Consider the following 19,493-nt stretch of genomic DNA (forward strand, 5'->3'; position numbering starts at 1 on the left):
TTAAAGTGAAATGGGCATCATTGGGTTAAACCAGGTACTAAAGGAAAATGTACCAAGTAGCTTAGGTTTACAACTGTCAGTTGGGTTCAGTCTGAGTATGTGTAGAACTACCCCTGAGCTGCTTTGTTTTGTAATCGTTCAATATCAGGCCTGGGAAAGACTGGAAAAAGCCGAACACGAGCGAGAGTTGGCACTGCGCAATGAGCTCATTCGACAGGAGAAACTGGAACAACTTGCACGGCGATTTGATCGCAAGGCAGCTATGAGAGAAACCTGGCTCAGTGAAAACCAGCGCTTGGTGTCCCAGGTAGCATCACCTTTCAGTGTTCCGTTATCACCTGTTGCGCTAGCATGCCCATAGACTATTAATGTTGTACATGAAATATTTCATAAGCATGCAGTGAAAGGCAAATCTGCACCAGGTCGTCAGCTGTGAAAAAGTGAGATATGTTTCTTTTTGCAACAATGTTTAATGGAATCCAGTATGTTTTTGTAGATTGTGCTGTTTATGAGATGTTACAGAACCTGACGCCCATAACCTGAAAATATATGCCTATTAGTTATGTGCGGGTCAGGTCTTTTCCTCCCGAGCCCGACTTCCGGGTTCCTTTTAAAGATCCGTGCCAACTCACCCTGCCAATGATGTCACAAAAGGGGCGCGTGAGCAGGCGCGCGTCTATAAAAGTTCAACCCAGAAGTCGGAGGCCGGCATTTGTAAGGTGGCACCTGGAAAGTGGGATGTAAGGTGGGCCCGACCCGTGGGTATTGGGCAGGCCCGCGCATCCCTAATGCCCATCCATTCTACACTTAAACTGCACCATGAACCTTACAACATATCAATACAGAGTTTTGTTAGACTGAATATAGTGGATCTGAACGGTTAAAGTAACAGTTAGAAGTATTACTTTATTACATTTTATTGAACTGGACTCATTCCTTTAGCTATATATCCAATTCACGCTACATTTCTTATAGCCTATGTAACATTAGGAATATCCGTACAGTACACAACATGGCTTGCTTAATTATTCTGTAAGTCAAGCCATATAGCAGTGAACTTCTCAGGGCAACCTCTAGCTAGATACGTGAGTTTCTGACTCGGGAGGGAGTCGTTCACAATTAGACAGAAGACAATTTAAGAGGTAACTGACCAACGCCGCCTATCATTGGGCCCTAGGCAGGTGCCTCTTCTGCCTACCTTTAGTTCCAGTCCTGAATAAGCATATATAAGAATACACAATATTCCTGCTGCTGAATATATGCAGGGACTCTTTGGCCTCTATGGAAAATCCACCTGTACATTTATAACCAGTTCCCACTGCTTACTTTTATATCCTTTGACCAGCAGGCAGTCTAGCGTAATTTGGGTAGGGTTTTAAGTCTCTATCCTGATATATTTGTAATTGCACTGTTGTTCATTATATATACATTCTTGAGAAAGGTTCCTTTACATAGGTATCTGCTGACCATGTGTCCCTTTTTCCCCCTGACATGAGCTAGTTGCAGTTGTTCTTTGGAGTTTAATTGTTCTTTGGAGTTTAAGGAAAATGTATTCTGTATTGTTGACGTTCAGTCGGCTGCAGTTTTGTTTCCTGTATCTGTTACGTGAATTCCACTTGGTTAAACAGCAGGACTTGCACAAATATTAACATAGTTTTCATAGTCTGTCATCACTGTTCAGTGTGTTACTTGTGAATGGCTCAAACCCACCTAGAAATTATTTGCAAGTAGTTAATTTTTTGTTTTGCAGGATAATTTTGGTTTTGACCTCCCCGCTGTGGAAGCAGCTACAAAGAAGCACGAGGCCATTGAAACAGACATTGCAGCCTATGAAGAGCGTGTGTTGGCTGTGGTGGCAGTCGCTAGGGAACTGGAAGCGGAAAACTACCATGATATCAAGCGCATCACCGCCAGAAAGGATAATGTCATTCGACTGTGGGAGTATCTTCTTGAGCTTCTCAGGGCTCGACGACAGCGCCTTGAAATGAACCTCGGCTTGCAAAAGGTTTTCCAGGAAATGCTCTACATAATGGACTGGATGGATGAAATGAAGGTAACTGATATGTGACTGATGTTCAATGCACTGGTCCTGCTTACAGCTGTCCCTCATCATGGCAGCTCTTTGTAGAACACAAGGCTTCTGTTTCATACTTTAATTCAATTTTTCCAATTGCATCCATGTTGCAGGTTATGTTATTGTCTCAAGATTATGGGAAACATTTGCTGGGGGTTGAGGACCTGTTGCAGAAACATGCCTTGGTGGAGGCTGACATTGCCATTCAAGCAGACCGGGTCAGAGCTGTCAATGCTTCTGCTCAGAAATTTGCCACTGGAGGAGAAGGTATGAGTGGAAATGTAGGGATTTACATTTAACCCATTCTGCTAGAAACTGTCTGCTTCTCAGAGGATTAACTAGGGTATAAATCCCTTGAATGCAATCCACTACATTACAAATGACTGTCTTTCTGTTCCCCTTAGAGATATTAAATAATTTCAATCAAGCCATTTTTGATCAGTTTCATCATTAAAATGATAGTCTTACACAGCGCAGTTAGAAAAGAAAATAGAATATGCTTTAATTGTTGTGCTGTGCTCTTTACCGTGAATCGTCTTCTGTATACACAGCAGTCTGGATTTCAGCAAATGTTTGTGTTCGTAATACCCAACTACTTTAATCCCACTATAGGCTTTTCCGCCTGTTTGGCTCATGTAGTTTATCCAAAGTATTTATGTTTATTCCATTGTATCCTCTTTATAGTAATACAAACAATAAGAGAAAATGTTTTTATTTCTTAAATATCATATAGAAAACCCATTTGTCCCTATTCAGTTCCCCATCCACAAAAAGCATGCTGTATATTAACCATTCAATCTTTGGGAAATGTGTATGTGCTTAAATACATTATCATGTAAACTAAAGGTTAACATACTTGTTACATAGATATGACACTTACTACCTTAGGGTGAGACGATTTCTCAACTGGCATATCTTAAATAGCCATATAGCGATGACTTCTCATTGAAACACATGTTAAAATGTACATCCAGTACCACTGTGATTAAATTCACATTTGATTTCTTTTCTTTTGGCTTGTAGGTTATACACCATGCGACCCTCAAGTTATTCGGGATCGTGTGGCCCACATGGAGTTCTGTTACCAGGAGTTGTGTCAGCTAGCTGCAGAGAGGCGGGCTCGTCTAGAGGAGTCTAGGCGCCTCTGGAAGTTTTTCTGGGAAATGGCAGAAGAAGAGGGATGGATTCGTGAAAAGGAACAGATTCTGTCCTCTGATGACTATGGAAAGGACTTGACAAGTGTTATTCGTCTGTATAGCAAGCATAAAGCTTTTGAGGATGAGATGAGCGGTCGAAGTGGACACTTACTTCAAACAATTAAAGAGGGTGACGAGATGATTGCTGAAGACCATTTCGGTTCTGAGAAAATATCAGAGAGAATTAAGGATATTCAGGAGCAGTGGGCAAATCTGGAACAGTTGTCTGCAATCAGAAAGAAACGTCTGGAAGATACATCCAGTTTCTATCAGTTCCAGGCAGATGCTGATGACGTTGATGCATGGATGTTAGACATCCTGAGGATTGTATCTAGTAGTGACGTGGGGCATGATGAATATTCTACACAGTCCTTGGTTAAAAAGCACAAGGATGTTGCTGAAGAAATTGCAAGTTACCGATCAACTATTGATGCTCTCCATGAGCAGGCTGCTGCCCTCCCCGAGGAGCGATTTAATTCCACAGATGTGCAGAACAGATTGTCAGGCATTGAAGAGAGATATAAAGAATTGGCTGAGCTGGCAAAGCTTCGAAAACAGGCTCTGCAAGATGCCCTTACGCTCTACAAAATGTTTAGTGAAGCTGATGCCTGCGAGCTCTGGATTGTCGAGAAGGAGCAATGGCTAAATAACGTGCAAATCCCTGAAAAACTAGAAGATCTTGAAGTTATTCAACACAGGTATCTTGCTGATATTCTTTGACTTTGGCGGGAAAACAAATGACCAACAAATATTTATATGTTGCCCATTTTTATTTTAACTTTAGATTTGAAAGCTTGGAACCAGAAATGAACAACCAAGCTTCTCGGGTGGCTGTGGTGAACCAAATTGCTCGTCAGCTTATCCATAGTGGTCACCCAAGTGAGAAGGAAATCAAAGCACAGCAGGATAAACTGAACACAAGGTGAGTGTGCAGAATTCTAGAAATGATATAAACATTGTCAAAATACTACATTTTACTTCTTTCCCAATTATATGTTCTCATGTCCTGAATGTTTACTTTTCCCAGATGGAGTCAGTTTAGAGAGCTGGTAGACAGAACAAAGGATGCACTTAACTCAGCACTCAGCATTCAAAACTATCACCTTGAGTGCAATGAGACAAAGTCCTGGATTAGAGAAAAGACCAAAGTCATTGAGTCTACACAAGAACTTGGTAATGACCTGGCCGGCGTTATGGCTCTGCAGAGGAAATTAACTGGCATGGAACGTGATCTGGCTGCCATTGAGGCGAAACTGACTGATCTCCAGAAAGAGGCAGAAAAACTGGAAGCTGAGCATCCTGACCAAGCTCAGGCAATAATGGACAGACTTGCTGAAATTAACAACGTGTGGGAAGAAATGAAAACAACACTAAAGAATCGAGAAGAGTCTCTTGGTGAAGCCAGCAAGCTGCAGCAGTTCTTGCGTGACTTAGATGACTTCCAGTCTTGGCTTTCCAGGACCCAGACTGCTATTGCATCAGAGGACATGCCAAACACAATGGCAGAGGCCGAAAAGCTTCTTACTCAGCATGAAAACATCAAGAATGAAATCGACAACTATGAGGAAGACTACCAGAAGATGAGGGATATGGGTGAGGTGGTGACACAGGGACAAACAGATGCACAGTACATGTTCTTGCACCAACGCCTTCAGGCTCTTGACACCGGATGGAATGAGCTTCACAAGATGTGGGAAAACAGACAGAACCTCCTTTCTCAGTCTCATGCTTATCAGCTTTTCCTAAGAGATACAAAGCAAGCTGAAGCATTTCTCAATAACCAGGTAAACAGGATAATACTTCTTGTTAGCCGTGATCCCAAAATAATAGAGTAAAAGACACATTTTCTGTGGTCCATTAGGGTTCAACCATTGCCCTATTAGGCTTTCAGCCATAGTCCTAAGAATATGTAGGACATCAAATAAGTGTTCACACAAAATCTTGCTCTAATTGACCTTCAATTTGGCCTTCCATAGGTATCTATGACAGAAAAAGGCAATGCTTACAAATATGTCCAAAGTGACCTCACTAACTAACTAACCCTCCTACAGAAATTTGGCAGATGGGTTCAAAAACCTTCCTTGTGACCTTAACAAAGCCTTCAGTGTATTTAAAATGGATGTTTATGGTCATCAGAAGGTGTTCTTGTAGTTGATCACTGTATCACTTGAGTTTATTTATTGCCATTGCAGGAATATGTCTTGGCACATACAGAAATGCCCAATAACTTGGAAGCTGCAGAGGCGGCTATCAAGAAGCAGGAAGATTTCATGACTACTATGGATGCTAGTGAGGAGAAGATCAATGCAGTGGTGGACACTGGAAGAAGGCTGGTCAAAGATGAAAACATTAATTCTGATAAGATTGAAGAGAAGGTGGATTCAATAGATAACAGGTAAAGAAAAGATTACCTCTTTGGTTTTCTATAACTAGAGAGAGACGTATCACGGCTCGGCTTTCTATTTACACTGAACATGATTTGTCAGAACATATACAGCCACATTATTAAGTATTGTTTGGCAAATATATAAATGATCCTCTTATTCTACAGCCTCCAGAAATGGTGTCATGTACAGATCAGGCTGACTGGGTGATCTTTTTTTAATTTGCATATGCAAATTTGGATTCCCTCCCATCCTTAATTTGCATATGCAAGTTAGGATTCTGTTTGGCCGGGCAGAAGGATTCGGTTTGGCCGAATCCTGCTGAAAAAGGCAGAATCCTGTCTGAATCCAGAACCGAATCCTGCATCGCTAATTTAAACCAGTATAACCTGATGCGCTCGTCAGTCACTTTGTTAAATAACACCGGGGAACTATTTATTTGCAACTATATATATATATATATATATATATATATATATATATATATATATATATATATATATATATATATATATATATATATATATATATATATATATATATATATATATATATATATATATATATATATATATATATAGTGTGCTCCTCCATGTTTTATATATATATATATAACCTGTTATCCAGAAAGATCCGAATTACAGAAAGCCCGTCTCCCATAGACTAACTAATCCAAATTTTTAAAAAGAATTTCCTTTTTATCTGTAATAGTGAAACAGTAACTTGTACTTTATGCCAACTAAGATATAATTCATTCTTACTGGAATCAAAACCAGCCCATTGGGTTTGTTTAATTTTTTATGATTTTCTAGTAGACTTAAGGTATGAAGTTCTAAATTACGGAAAGATCCATAATCCGGAGAACCCCAGGTCCCAAGCATTCTGGATAACAGGTCCCATACCTGTACATACATACACACACACACAGAAATTTTTATTATTTATTCTCCTATAGTGTTTTTAATAGAATAGTGTTAAACTACTTGAGCTAATATATGCAAAACACCTGAAAATATATTTATCTTTTTTGTATTTTCTCTTAAAGGCACAAGAAGAATCGCGCAGCAGCTAATGATCTATTAATGCGCCTGAAAGACAACAGGGAGATGCAGAAGTTCCTTCAGGACTGCCAAGAGGTAAGTTGCACAGTTTCTGCTAGGTGATTATACAGAACTAGATGCTATGATTGTAATCTTGTAGTTCTAGTTTTACATTTATCACATTAAAGAGAACAGTGTGTAATAATAAGTGATGCAACCTGAGCTTTAGCCAGCAGCATTGCCTAAAGCACATGGCTCTCTTTTCGCGCATATGTAATCCTGTCTTTTTTGATATTACAGTCCAATATTACTTTATCTCTCCATCTTTTCTTATTCTCTTGCATAATGATCAAGTGCTGTCTTTTTGTGCAGTGTGTGCAATATATATATATATATATATATATATATATATATATATATATATATATATATATATATATATATATATATATATATATATATATATAACCCAAGGTAAAACAATTATGTATTGCTGGCAGAGATTTGTCATCCCCCCAGCAAGAGGATCAAAGCAGCAGTTTTAACCTGCTCTTGTATTTTTGCTCTTGTAAAATTGCTACAGAAAAAGTAATAAGTATATTGCTGGGTGGCTTATTTTGCTCTATAGTTACTGTTTCTGACTTTAGTTCCCCTTTAATGCTAGAAATGCTATATTTTGTAAACTAAACATAAACATGAACTTACTGCACCAGGTGCCTAATAAAAGCTTTCAAAGTTGTCCACAAGGGGTCACCATCTTGTAATTTGTGAAACATCTTTGCAAGACCAAGACCATGCACATGCTCAGTGTGCTTTGGGCTGCTGCTTAGGGATCGTCATAAATTATCAAAACAGCACAGGTCAAATAATTTCTGCCAGAAGCCAATACAGCAAGACTGATTAATAATCATAATATACAGACTGCACTGGGTCTTTTGATACAAATCTCTACATGGTCGCCGGCTGCTCTACAGGAAAACAAACAAAGCTGCTCAAGTTCTGGGAATTAAGGTGCGCCCCCCCCTTGCCATTTGGAAGTATGATGGTTTCCCTGCAGAACAGCTAGAGGTCATCTGAAGTTTCCTATCCACAGCAGTCAGAGCAAGTAAATAAAGGGAGAATTTCACCCAATACAGTGGACTGCATACACGTTTTTTAATTAAAGTGTATTGGAGTCAAATTTCTTTTTCATTAAAGAAAGTAAAAATGGGATTTTATTGTTTTGCCTTTACATCCCCTTTAAGCAGGCAGTCAGCAGTCTAGTCTAGCAGAAGTCTACCTGATATTCAAGTTTATATTCATATAATTCGTTGTTTTCCATGCCTGGCAAAGCTATATTCTGGTTAAGTTAGACAACCATGGACGTATGGACAAACCTAAAATGTTAACCTTAAAGAGCATTTGTTGTTTTTCTGCCAGGGTCAGTGACCCCTGGCAACCAGGTGTAAAGAGAGGAAGGTAATTCTTGAAAGTTGTTAAGAATATGATAGTTACTGGAAAGGAGAACAATCTCAAGCCTTTGAGGTGTCCCCTGCTAAAAACGCACAATATAAAATACAGGCTTTGGAAATGTTTGGGTAGATTTCAAAACCTTTGGTGCCAGGGAGTTCACACACTGCTCTCAAACCTTCTAAAGTTCATTGCAAAGCTGGGATTTTGCGGATTTTCGGAGCAGGCAGTGTCTGTGTTTTATCCCCCTTCAAAGATAAACTGGCGAGGATTTTAACTTAAGAACTTCTGCCCACCTGGTCAGCATTTATTAAAACACATTTAAGCCTAATGCTCCAAATTCTGTGAAAACTCCTCATTTGAAAATTCGGGATTCCAGAAAAAAGTGTCTTACACATGGAGTTGTTTTATGAAAGAGTTATACTAAGGGTACAGCTTAATTTACAAGTGATTCCCTGTGTTCCTCTGTATATGTGCTACTGATGGGCTGTCCGCACCTTGACTTTCAGTCCCTTTCCAGATGGAGTGCAAACAGTTTAAGTGGCAAATTCTCGTCAGTCTGCCTTAGTGAGAAATGCTCTTTTTTTAATATATATAGGCCCGAGTAAATTCTCTGATGTGGGTTTTAAGGGATTCTGACTACATCTTCAAACTTTCTCAGAGGCTTTCCATTTAATTCGCATTATGCACAGACCAAGTTCTAATGGCCTCCACATGTTTCTGCCTGTGACTTTATCTCAGTTGCATTGTTATTGATAAGCGGTATATTTTGTGACTAATTTAATTTCATCGGTCCTGTCTCCTAGCTGTCCTTGTGGATTAATGAGAAGATGCTCACAGCTCGCGATATGTCTTACGATGAGGCCCGAAACCTGCACAGTAAGTGGCTGAAACACCAAGCTTTCATGGCTGAATTGGCATCCAATAAGGAGTGGCTGGACAAAATAGAAAAGGTAAACAATATTGAATAGTGTTCTCTTTACTCAAGATAAGGTGCATTGGCACACTGGGCATGAGCACTTTGCTGCCCATTTGATTTCCAGGTTGGAGAGCAGCACAGTGCTCCATATTACCCCACCATTGTCCTGAAGGGTAATCTGCTGGAGCAGTGAGCTGTAATGAGATGGACTGCTGCTAAAAAAAAAAAAGTTTTCTCATATTTGTGTTTATTTTACCCCTTCTAGAAAATTACTTTTTTTTGCTCTTCCTTAGGAGGGAAACCAGCTCATTGCAGAGAAACCAGAAACAGAAGCTATTGTAAGAGAGAAGATGAGCGTTTTGCATGAAATGTGGGAAGAGCTTGAAACCACCACACAGACCAAAGCGCAGCGTCTTTTTGATGCCAACAAAGCTGAGCTTTTAACCCAGAGCTGTGCGGATCTGGATAAGTGGCTGCACGGCCTGGAGAGTCAGATTCAGTCGGATGATTATGGGAAAGATCTGACCAGCGTGAACATTCTTCTGAAGAAACAACAGGTAGAGTACATAGATCCATATAAACTATGTATATAGATACTGTACATATATGCGTTCTAATCAATGAATATAATCAACATTCGCTCCTAGGCTCACGTGTTGTTTTTCCGCAGGGAGCGTCAGTCTTCTAAAATGCTTTTGTTCCCTTGCAGAGAGCGAGGCAGCCTTCCAATGCTGCAGTGACCTCTCTCATGCCCAACATAATTACCTCTGCTAATATCAAACTGCCTTTTTTTTTTCCTACATGATGATCTGGGACAGGAGCTCCACAGAGAACCAGACAGCAGCTCCATTATTCTCTTTTATGTCTCAAGTTTTTTATATTTAATGCTTCAAGTATTTTTCCATCTATTATTCTCATTCCAAGAATTAGCTGAATATCTGAAGCGCTCCTCTGTATCAGTTGTCCTGTTTTATGAGGGTCATTATTTTCTATTTTAAGAGAACACATAGGAAAGGGGAGAATGAACGAGAAGAGGAGATTTTGAGAGAGAACAGTGCAGAATAGGGAGGGAGACATCAGTTGTAACTCACAACTGGCATTTTATCTGGATCGCACCCTTGTGACCTAAAATAATTGGTTTGGAGTTAATTATGCACTTTAATTATTATTGCCAGAACATTTAACTTGACAGGGGGTCATGTAGACCCACAGTAAATAGCATGAGGACCTGAATCCATTTAAGAATCATTAATACATTCTATAATAGTGGCCTGTAATACTGCTTTCAGCAGCAATTACATTTACAAATAACTTTAAAGGATAAGTGGCCTGATTCCCTGCGGTACCAATATCTTAGACTGCAGTGAACTACATTGCACAATGCTCTGCCACCATTTTGCCAGTCCCAGTGGTCCGTTGGCAGACTAAAGGGGGCCATACACGATCCAAATGAGCAGATCTTTCCCCGATATGCTCATCAACGGCAGAGCGATATCGGGTTAATCTGAACGTTCGGCCCTAGTTCCAAATGATCGAAATATACGAAGGAAATGGGCGCTGACGGGTCATAGGATCGCATATACTAGCCAATGCAGTCCTTGATCACAGGGACCTGCCCGATTGATATCTGCCCAATTTTTGGCCTGATATAGAGACCCGTCAGAAGCCCCCACATGGGCAGATAAACTGACAAATCAGTCTAAAGGACCAATATCTGCAGCTTTAATCTCCTGTGTATGTCCACCCTTAAAGGACAATTCAACCCTTTAAGAAATAAACCCGTACCCCCCACCCCACGTAGGCCCCCAGCCTAACTCCTCCCCCCCCCGGGAAATGCCCCATACTATATACTTACCCCTCGGCGCAGATTCTGGCATTGGAGTTCCACGCAGCCATCTTCCGGGTCTTCGGCAAGATGAGTGGGAGATCGGCATGTCGGCCCATGCGCAGTTGAAGCAATTTGCCGGTTTGCAACAACTTCGCATGCGCCAAAACTCACGAAAATTGCTGAAGCGCCGGAAGAGGACAAAGACCCGGAAGATGGCTGCGTGGAACTTAGATGCCAGAAACTGCGCCAAGTTAGGCTGGGGGAGGAGAGAGGGGGGGTCTACGTGGAGGGGGGTACGGGTTGAATTCTCCTTTAAGATAATGAACACACACAATAGAGTAAAATTTCAGTTGTGGGAATCTAAAATGTATTCCACTGAGGAGTGCATTTTTCTCCTAAAAGGAGCATCAGCCTATGGGGGAAGTGTTTTGCTTATTGAAAACCCCCAGGCTTTCCTCTTTTTTTAGTATATTTAGTATATTGAAAAGTTGCTTAGCATTATATATACCCAAGAAACATATACTCCTTTAAGCACATCCTGATAAAACAGATGGCATGGCCTGCAGAGAAGTTCATTGCTCTGGGGGAGCCAGGGGCCTAAGCTCCATATACTGCATCAACAACATTTCCTGCATAACAATTCAGTTGGTTAAAATTGGAAGGGGCCACAACCCCCCTGTGCCAGTGCCTATGATTGTTACTAAACATTTTCAAAAATTACAACTGTTTTTCAGCTACAACTCCTAGTATCACTTTTGACTGTAAATGTGTGCTGCTATATCTCATCACCATATACGCAATTGCAAATTGGCCATTTATTTTGTATATATTTTTTTTAGTATGATACCAAGGGATATACCAAGGGATATAAAAGCTGTATGAGTCAGAAGTATTACACACTGTCATATCCCACTGGGAAATTTCCTTTTTCCTATTATTTTTGTTTAAAAGTGTTTGTTGTGGGGGTGTACAATGACCTGAAATATCAGTAAAGTAAAAACGCGAGAACGAGGAATGTCAGAAACACAGAACAAAGGCAGAGCGAGTAAACATCACATTTCTCCCACACATCTCCGACTCCCCCTTTAGCATCTAAAAAGCTGCTGTTTGCACATTTATTGTCTGACGGCCCCAGATCTCTCCGTGGAATGTGATCTCTGAAATGTCAATGTGAAGGGCATATGAAAAGATACTGAGAGGTTACTGTACTGGGAATTCTGAAAATAATCCTTTCATAGACATTATTCTCTCTCTGAGTAGTGTTATATTTAGTTCAGCCAGATTTGTGCAGCACAGAATTGTCTAAAGGGGCTAATGGAAGCCACTGTGCTCAGGGGACAAAGGATCAGTGTGACTTGAGAAGCTTTAGGTACAATGCTGCACAATGGTGACTCTTCTACTCACACCGGGCACATCAACCTGCAGTCAGGGGCTCCTCTGAGCAGGTGGAACACAAAATGGCTTTGATACATCGTCAGCTGCCACAGACACATAAATCAGATAATTTGACAGAATGAAATCATCCCTTTTTTTATATATTACAGGATTCAGCATGCCAGCATTCATTTAGATTGGAAGCTCCATGGCTCAGGCTCATTGCCATTGCAGTCTTGTACAAAAACCCTTGCTATCCTCAAGATAAAGCAATAACATTGCGTATTATGGCAAACAGTAGGAGGGTTTTCCATTTGTTCTTACCTTCCTTGCTTTAGAGGAGTGGTTGGAGTGATTTGTTCATGTCACTCCCCCAGGGTATCTGTGTAATAGTCATTCAGCCATAGTTCCAAAAATATTTAGGACAGAAGTAAGTTTTAATCTCATCCTAACAAGCCGGGCTTTTCATTAGAGTTTTCTTTCATATCACCTGGTACTTCTATTTGCAGCTCTTTAAGTGTATATGTTACAGTAATTAACAATCCATCATTGATATATGCCACCCGTATGTATTTCACATGCCCACGTGTCTCCCACTCAGATGCTGGAGAACCAGATGGATGTGCGGAAGAAGGAGGTAGAAGAGCTGCGGAGCCAAGCCCAGGCGCTGAGCCAGGAGGGGAAGAGTACGGATGAAGTGGATGGCCAGCGGCAGGTTGTGGAAGTGAGGTTTGTGGAACTGCTCGCACCCCTGAATGAAAGGAAAAAGTACCTGTTGGCTTCCAAGGAGATCCATCAGTTCAACCGGGATGTGGAAGACGAGATTGTAAGTGCACTAATTTGGAAGGAGCAAATTTTCTCTCAGCCTGAACAAAACCATAAATGTGTCCATACATGGGCTGATTCAAGCTGCCAATTTGGGCCCTTTAGACTAATTTGACATCTTATTTGTCCGTGTATAGGGGCCTTCGGTGGGCAAATTGGGATAAAGAGCCGCTTGTTTTTCATTAAACATTTTATTAATTGTTTAATAAAATTTTCCCTGTAAGCTAAATAATAATTAGTTTTTGAAAACTGCCTTAAAGGAGACTGGAAGGCGCTCTTTACACGGGGGTGGCAAGTTAGGCACTTCCAAGTGTTTATTTTTTACTAGGGATGCACCGAATCCACTATTTTGGATTCGGCCGAACCCCTGAATCCTTGGCGAGAGATTCGGCCGAACCCCCGAATCCTTGGCGAAAGATTCGGCCGAACCCCCGAATCCTTGGCGAGAGATTCGGCCAAATACCGAACCGAATCCGACCCCTAATTTGCATGTGCAAATTAGGGATGGGAAGGGGAAAACATTTTTTACTTCCTTGTTTTGTGACAAAAAGTCACACAATTTCCATCCCGTCCAAAATTTGCATATGCAAATTAGGATTCGGGTTCGGCCTGGCAGAAGGATTTGGCCGAATCCGAATCCTACTGAAAAAGGCAGAATCCTGGCCAAACTGAATCCTGGATTCGGTGCATCCCATTTTTATTTACCTGACACCCGGGCCAGTGCTCCTATCAGCAGAAAACTGCACTGGTCTGGTGTTATTCCAGAGAGCACCACGGAGTGATCATCTTCCTTCTTTTTTTTCTTCACGCGGGTGCATATGCACAGTAGCGTGAAAAGCCGATCTTTGACAAAGAAGTAGCTATTTCATTCTACTGCGCATGCGTCTGCCCCGGGAGGCTCCGTGGTGCTCGCTGGAATAAACCCGGGCCGGTGCAGTTTTCTGCTGATAGGAGCACCAACCCGGGATGTCAGGTAAGTAAATAAAATCACTTGGGGGTGCCTAACTTTTCCCTGTAAGGTAAACAATAATGAGTTTTGGAAACCTGCCTTAAAGGAGAAGGAAAGACGCTCTTTATTTGGGGTGCCAAAAGTTAGCCATCCCCAAGTGATGGTATTTACTTACCTGACACCCCGGGCCGATGCTCCTATCAGCAGAAAACTGCACCGGTCTGTGGTTATTCAGCGAGCACCATGGATCAATCAGCTTCCTCCTTCTTTCTTTGCGCGGGTATGCGTGGGCAGTAGCGCCTTTCCTTCTCCTTTCAGTAGATAAAAATTAGATCTGGATTTTGCCACAATTGACCATTTCCATTCCGTTAACTATATGTCTTACCCTGTTCAATTATACTGAAGGCATGATATTCTAGATTCAGCAAAAGGCTTCATTTTTTGCCCATAACCCTGTCAAGCTATATCTAATGACAGCTGCTTATGTTCTTCCTTTGTGTAGCTTTGGGTCGTAGAGAGAATGCCGCTTGCCACGTCCACAGACCATGGGCACAATCTTCAGACTGTGCAGCTGCTGATAAAGAAAAACCAGGTCAGTGCTCCATTTCACAACTAATCCACTCTCTCCTTTGCCCTGTTAATGTGTTTTTCTCACAATTTATGGAGAATTATTTTGATGCATTATTGTAAAATATTAAATCATAATAGTCTTAGTTTGCTTCATATGAACTGCTGTTCAGGAAATGAGCAGACCGGGCAAATAATATGCAGAATGATTTTTTAAAGGGTCGATCTCCTTTAAATAATTATGTTATCCAATGGCTTTTCCAAGCAACTTTTCTACTAGTCTTTTTTTTATATATACCTTTTGAATTATGTGCCTGCCTCTTCCCAGCTTTCAAATGGCACTGACCCTGGCAGCCAAAAAAAAAACTGTTGCTCTGTAAAACTGCATTTTAACTGTAATTGTTAATTCAGAAAAAAAACACAAACAAACTAAACAAAGTAGACAAAATGCAGATTGTCTCAGAATGTCAGTCTACATCATACTAAAAGAACATTTGAAGGTGAGCTGTGTGTGTCTCACAGAAAGTCAGTGAAATTACCTTACTGGAATTGAAATTGTAACTTCTTTGGGCATCAGGGGAAGCCATGCTTAGTACAAACAGTGATAAGGTAAACAGTGATGGCACATGGCAAGTTCTGTACAGTGCTCTCCATCTCTCAGCACGGACAACTAAACACCCGAAAATACCTTTTATATTGAAGTCAGTTTGAATCATCGTGGGTAAACGATCCGCTGCAGGATGAAGGAATGCGTTTTGCGAAACTTCCTTCCTTATTGCAGGGGTCGTCTCACCCAAATGTAAGCAACTCTCCAACGTTGATTGTGGATGGAAAGGGATGTTTTCTTTCCTTCAGTATAGGGGGAGGAAAGGTTTCCGCTCAGTGAGATAGCTTCATGGCTGTCTGGTTTTGTTTCCTTTAAAACGCTCCTTTCGTTGCTCTTTACAATGTTTATTTTTACATGTTTAAAAAACAATATTTTGATTTTTGTTTTCAATGAAAATGATTCGGCTGGGACCTTCCTGCCTCCCTCCCTCTTAGCAAATAATGATGGTTGAAAGTAGGGTGAATGGCTACCCTGCCCTATAAAACAGGCAGTGCAATATATGATTGGGTCAAGGTGCAAATTTTGCTTGTGGTTTAACAGTAGAATTACAAAAGGAAGCAATGGAAAACATAGTTGAACTATAACAGTAATGATGCTAATTGCTCTATTGCCCTTGGTTGGTCAATGACCTTACAAACAAGGATGCAGAAATCCATATTTTCTTTTCTGAGGGATAAGTCTATTCTTACCTGGATCTGCGCACTGTCACTTCTAACATAAACTAAAATAGTTATGAATGAACCAGAAACTCAAAATATACACTTAAAGAAGCGCTCAAATCCTTTAACCTTTCAATATTTCAATATTAAAATGTTAATAACAATGTTGTACAGGCTTAATTCCTGCAACGCTCACCCCTTCACTGAGTGGGTCAGGGTGCAAATGCCCCGAACCTATAGTTTAGATCAGGATATTCAGATATGCATTCGTATTAACAGGTCACTCACCACTCCTGGTCTCTGGTCCGGGTGCAACGCCCCAAACGTGCAGCTTTAGGAGGCTTTCACAACCAACATGATACCCTTGCGGCGTGCACTCAACAAATCAGTAGACGGCGGTGAAATAAAACAGATTTATTAGCCAAACATTTTACCTAACACGTTTTGTGTGATCCCACAATCAACCAGGACACCATATTGAGTGCAACCAACAGGCTATTGGTAGCTGAGTATGTTGTTTTATCAATGCAGTTGGGTATTTGGGTTTAAACGTGTAATCATTGTTTGCTTTGGGGTGTTCTTTTTTAAATACAGACTCTTCAGAAGGAGATCCAGGGGCACCAGCACCGCAATGACGACATATTTGAGAGGAGCAAGTTAATCCTAGAAGACGGCAGCTTTAATGCAGAAGCAATTACACAAAGGCTGACGGACTTGCAGGCACTATGGAACCAGTTAATAGAAGAGACAGAAAAGCGGCACAGGAGGCTGGAGGAGGCGCACAGGGCACAGCAATATTATTTTGATGGCGCAGAGGCTGAAGCCTGGATGAGTGAGCAAGAGCTGTATATGATGTCCGAGGAGAAGGCCAAGGTGACCTCACGTCTTATTGTGCCAGACTTGCTTCATTCTTGCATTTAGAGATTGAGTTAAAAAAAAACATATTTCAAATAGCAACAGGTTTTGCATTGAAAATAAGGCCTACGTATGGGTACAAAGGAATCTTTTGTATGCCCAGTAAAATTAACTAAGGCTTTACTGGTTATTTTAGGAAAAGTAAGGGGAACTGGGAAATGATACTGCATGGTGCCAAACATGTGGCTTATTGCTGTGTCTTTGGCCATTCTGCACATCCATCTTCATCTAGTCCAGGGCCTGTGAGGGATTTTCATGAATGGAAGAAAAGTAATCTGAATTAGCATATTCACTTACCCAAAATAAATTCACTGTTTTACCCAATCTGAATCTTTGCTGATTTTTCTCTCCAGGATGAGCAGAGCGCAGTGTCTATGTTGAAAAAGCACCAGATTCTTGAGCAAGCCGTTGAAGATTATGCAGAGACTGTGCACCAGCTTTCCAAAACCAGCAGGGCATTGGTGGCAGAAGGTCACCCAGAGAGGTTTGTAATATTGTGTGTGGTGTTCTGTGTATTTATAGATAGATAGATCATACTATAACCTGCAACATACTCGGAACCTTTTAGTAACATAACATAGTAAGTTAGGTTGAAAAAACATCAAGTTCAACCTTTTAACACTGTTTTAACCTGCCTAACTGCTAGTTGATCCAGTGGAAGGCAAAAAAACCCCATTTGAAGCCTCTCCAATTTGCCTCAGATGGGGAAAAAATTCCTTCCCGACTCCAAGATGACAGTCCCTGAATTGAATGGGAGAGGAAAGGTTTTGAGCTAGTATTGTATCTTATTTAGTAGAAACACGAGGGCTTATTTATTATATGTTATTCCTCAGCCAAAAATCAGCCAATCAGATCAATTACTACTGATTTTGTAACAAATCCTAATTGTATATGGCCTTATTGCCTTTTTGAAGGGTACAGTTGCATGTTCTAAGGCAGGAATAAGTTGCTGGTCTCCATTAGTTGCTAATATGTCCTTCTGCATTATCTTATTATTGATTGTAGTCATACTCCTTTGTTTCAGCAACACAAAAGCTCAATGATACGTATTCTTTTATTTTTAATTTTTCCCCATCATCACTTAAACCCAACTTCAGCGAGCGTATCAGCATGCGTCAGTCTCAGGTTGATAAACTTTATGCCGGACTCAAAGATCTGTCGGAAGAGAGGAGAGGCAAACTGGATGAGAGGCAACGGCTGTTCCAGCTCAATCGGGAAGTTGATGACCTGGAGCAGTGGATTGCTGAAAGAGAGGTGGTAGCGGGATCTCACGAGCTTGGCCAAGACTATGAACATGTAACGGTGAGCACACATACCGTATTCTTCAGAGGTCAACATTTTTTTTTAGCAGGTTGTGCTGCTCAAAGCCCAGCAGTTTGCACTTCTTACACTTGTATAATACATTCTCATCGCCTGCATTTATTATACTCACTACATGGGGGTTTTGTGCACAATAATTATAATAGTTATAACTAATCTTAATTTTTTCCATTAAGTCATTAGAAGAATGTTGATATGGATATTTTTTGTAGGTACCTTAGGTTGGGTGTTCTGTGCTGAGTAAAGTAATTCAGATTCTCTTATTACGTTGCAGATGTTACAAGAGCGGTTTAGAGAATTTGCCCGGGACACTGGACATATCGGACAGGAGAGAGTAGACTCCGTCAACCACATGGCAGATGATCTCATTAATTCTGGCCATTCCGACGCAGCCACAATTGCAGAATGGAAAGACGGCCTCAACGAGGCATGGGCTGACCTTCTGGAGCTTATCGACACAAGAACGCAGATACTGGCAGCCTCTTATGAACTGCACAAATTCTACCACGATGCTAAAGAGATCTTTGGCCGCATACAAGATAAACACAAGAAGCTCCCAGAGGAGCTGGGCAGAGATCAGAACACAGTAGAGACACTACAGAGGATGCATACAACGTTTGAACACGACATTCAGGCACTGGGGACACAGGTGAGCTATAAAATAACTGAACTTCATGATATCAGAAACAAATAGGCCTAGTTTTACTAGCAGTATGGCCAGTTTTGCACATCCTCTGACCATCCACCTCAAAAGTTCACTTTGGTGCTAAAAATTCAGTTTCACTCTTAGTGCCACTCTGGGGAATGAACAGGGGGTTGAGTAATCAGTCCAGGTTTACATAAAAGGTTCTTGTTACTCCAAAGGTTAGGCAACTTCAGGAAGATGCTGCCCGACTGCAGGCTGCTTATGCCGGCGACAAAGCAGATGATATCCAGAAGAGAGAGAGTGAGGTTTTGGAGGCATGGAAAACGTTACTGGATGCATGTGATGGACGAAGGCTCCGACTCGTAGAAACAGGGGACAAGTTCCGCTTCTTCAGCATGGTGCGTGATCTAATGTTATGGATGGAAGATGTGATCCGACAGATCGAGGCCCAAGAGAAGCCAAGGTATGGTCATCTTACCGATTCATGTCTTGCAAGTGCCTGTAATCTAATAATTCAGAAATCAAGTTCTCTTACTGAGCCTTAGTTACTAATGCTAATAAGTCAATGAACTGTGTATAAATCATTCCTGTAAACACATATATAAATTATGGAATGATGGAAACTGTTCAATAATATAATCATAAGTAAGTGCATTCAAAATCACAATGATTTTACATGCTGCTAGTTATGTATTTTCCAACAAAAAGTCAAAAGTCCACAATATATCCAGCCAAGATATT

General features: G+C 41.0%; 1 protein-coding gene across 3 annotated transcripts in view; it reads left to right on the forward strand.

The window, feature by feature from the left end:
• Positions 1-19,493, forward strand: part of sptbn1.S (spectrin, beta, non-erythrocytic 1 S homeolog) — a 121,631-nt gene that overhangs the window by 82,195 nt on the left and 19,943 nt on the right. For all 3 annotated transcript variants that reach the window (XM_041564324.1, XM_041564325.1, XM_041564326.1), the window contains 17 exons: positions 149-307; positions 1,751-2,053; positions 2,188-2,341; positions 3,098-3,968; positions 4,055-4,192; positions 4,298-5,054; positions 5,463-5,665; positions 6,700-6,790; positions 8,950-9,096; positions 9,356-9,619; positions 12,866-13,090; positions 14,541-14,630; positions 16,466-16,744; positions 17,140-17,270; positions 17,884-18,088; positions 18,381-18,755; positions 18,971-19,215. In XM_041564324.1, the coding sequence (XP_041420258.1) occupies positions 149-307; positions 1,751-2,053; positions 2,188-2,341; positions 3,098-3,968; positions 4,055-4,192; positions 4,298-5,054; positions 5,463-5,665; positions 6,700-6,790; positions 8,950-9,096; positions 9,356-9,619; positions 12,866-13,090; positions 14,541-14,630; positions 16,466-16,744; positions 17,140-17,270; positions 17,884-18,088; positions 18,381-18,755; positions 18,971-19,215 (4,637 nt within the window). The remainder of the gene's footprint in view (positions 1-148; positions 308-1,750; positions 2,054-2,187; positions 2,342-3,097; positions 3,969-4,054; positions 4,193-4,297; positions 5,055-5,462; positions 5,666-6,699; positions 6,791-8,949; positions 9,097-9,355; positions 9,620-12,865; positions 13,091-14,540; positions 14,631-16,465; positions 16,745-17,139; positions 17,271-17,883; positions 18,089-18,380; positions 18,756-18,970; positions 19,216-19,493) is intronic.

This window comes from Xenopus laevis, chromosome 5S (genome assembly GCF_017654675.1).
Source record: "Xenopus laevis strain J_2021 chromosome 5S, Xenopus_laevis_v10.1, whole genome shotgun sequence".
NCBI lineage: Eukaryota > Metazoa > Chordata > Amphibia > Anura > Pipidae > Xenopus > Xenopus laevis.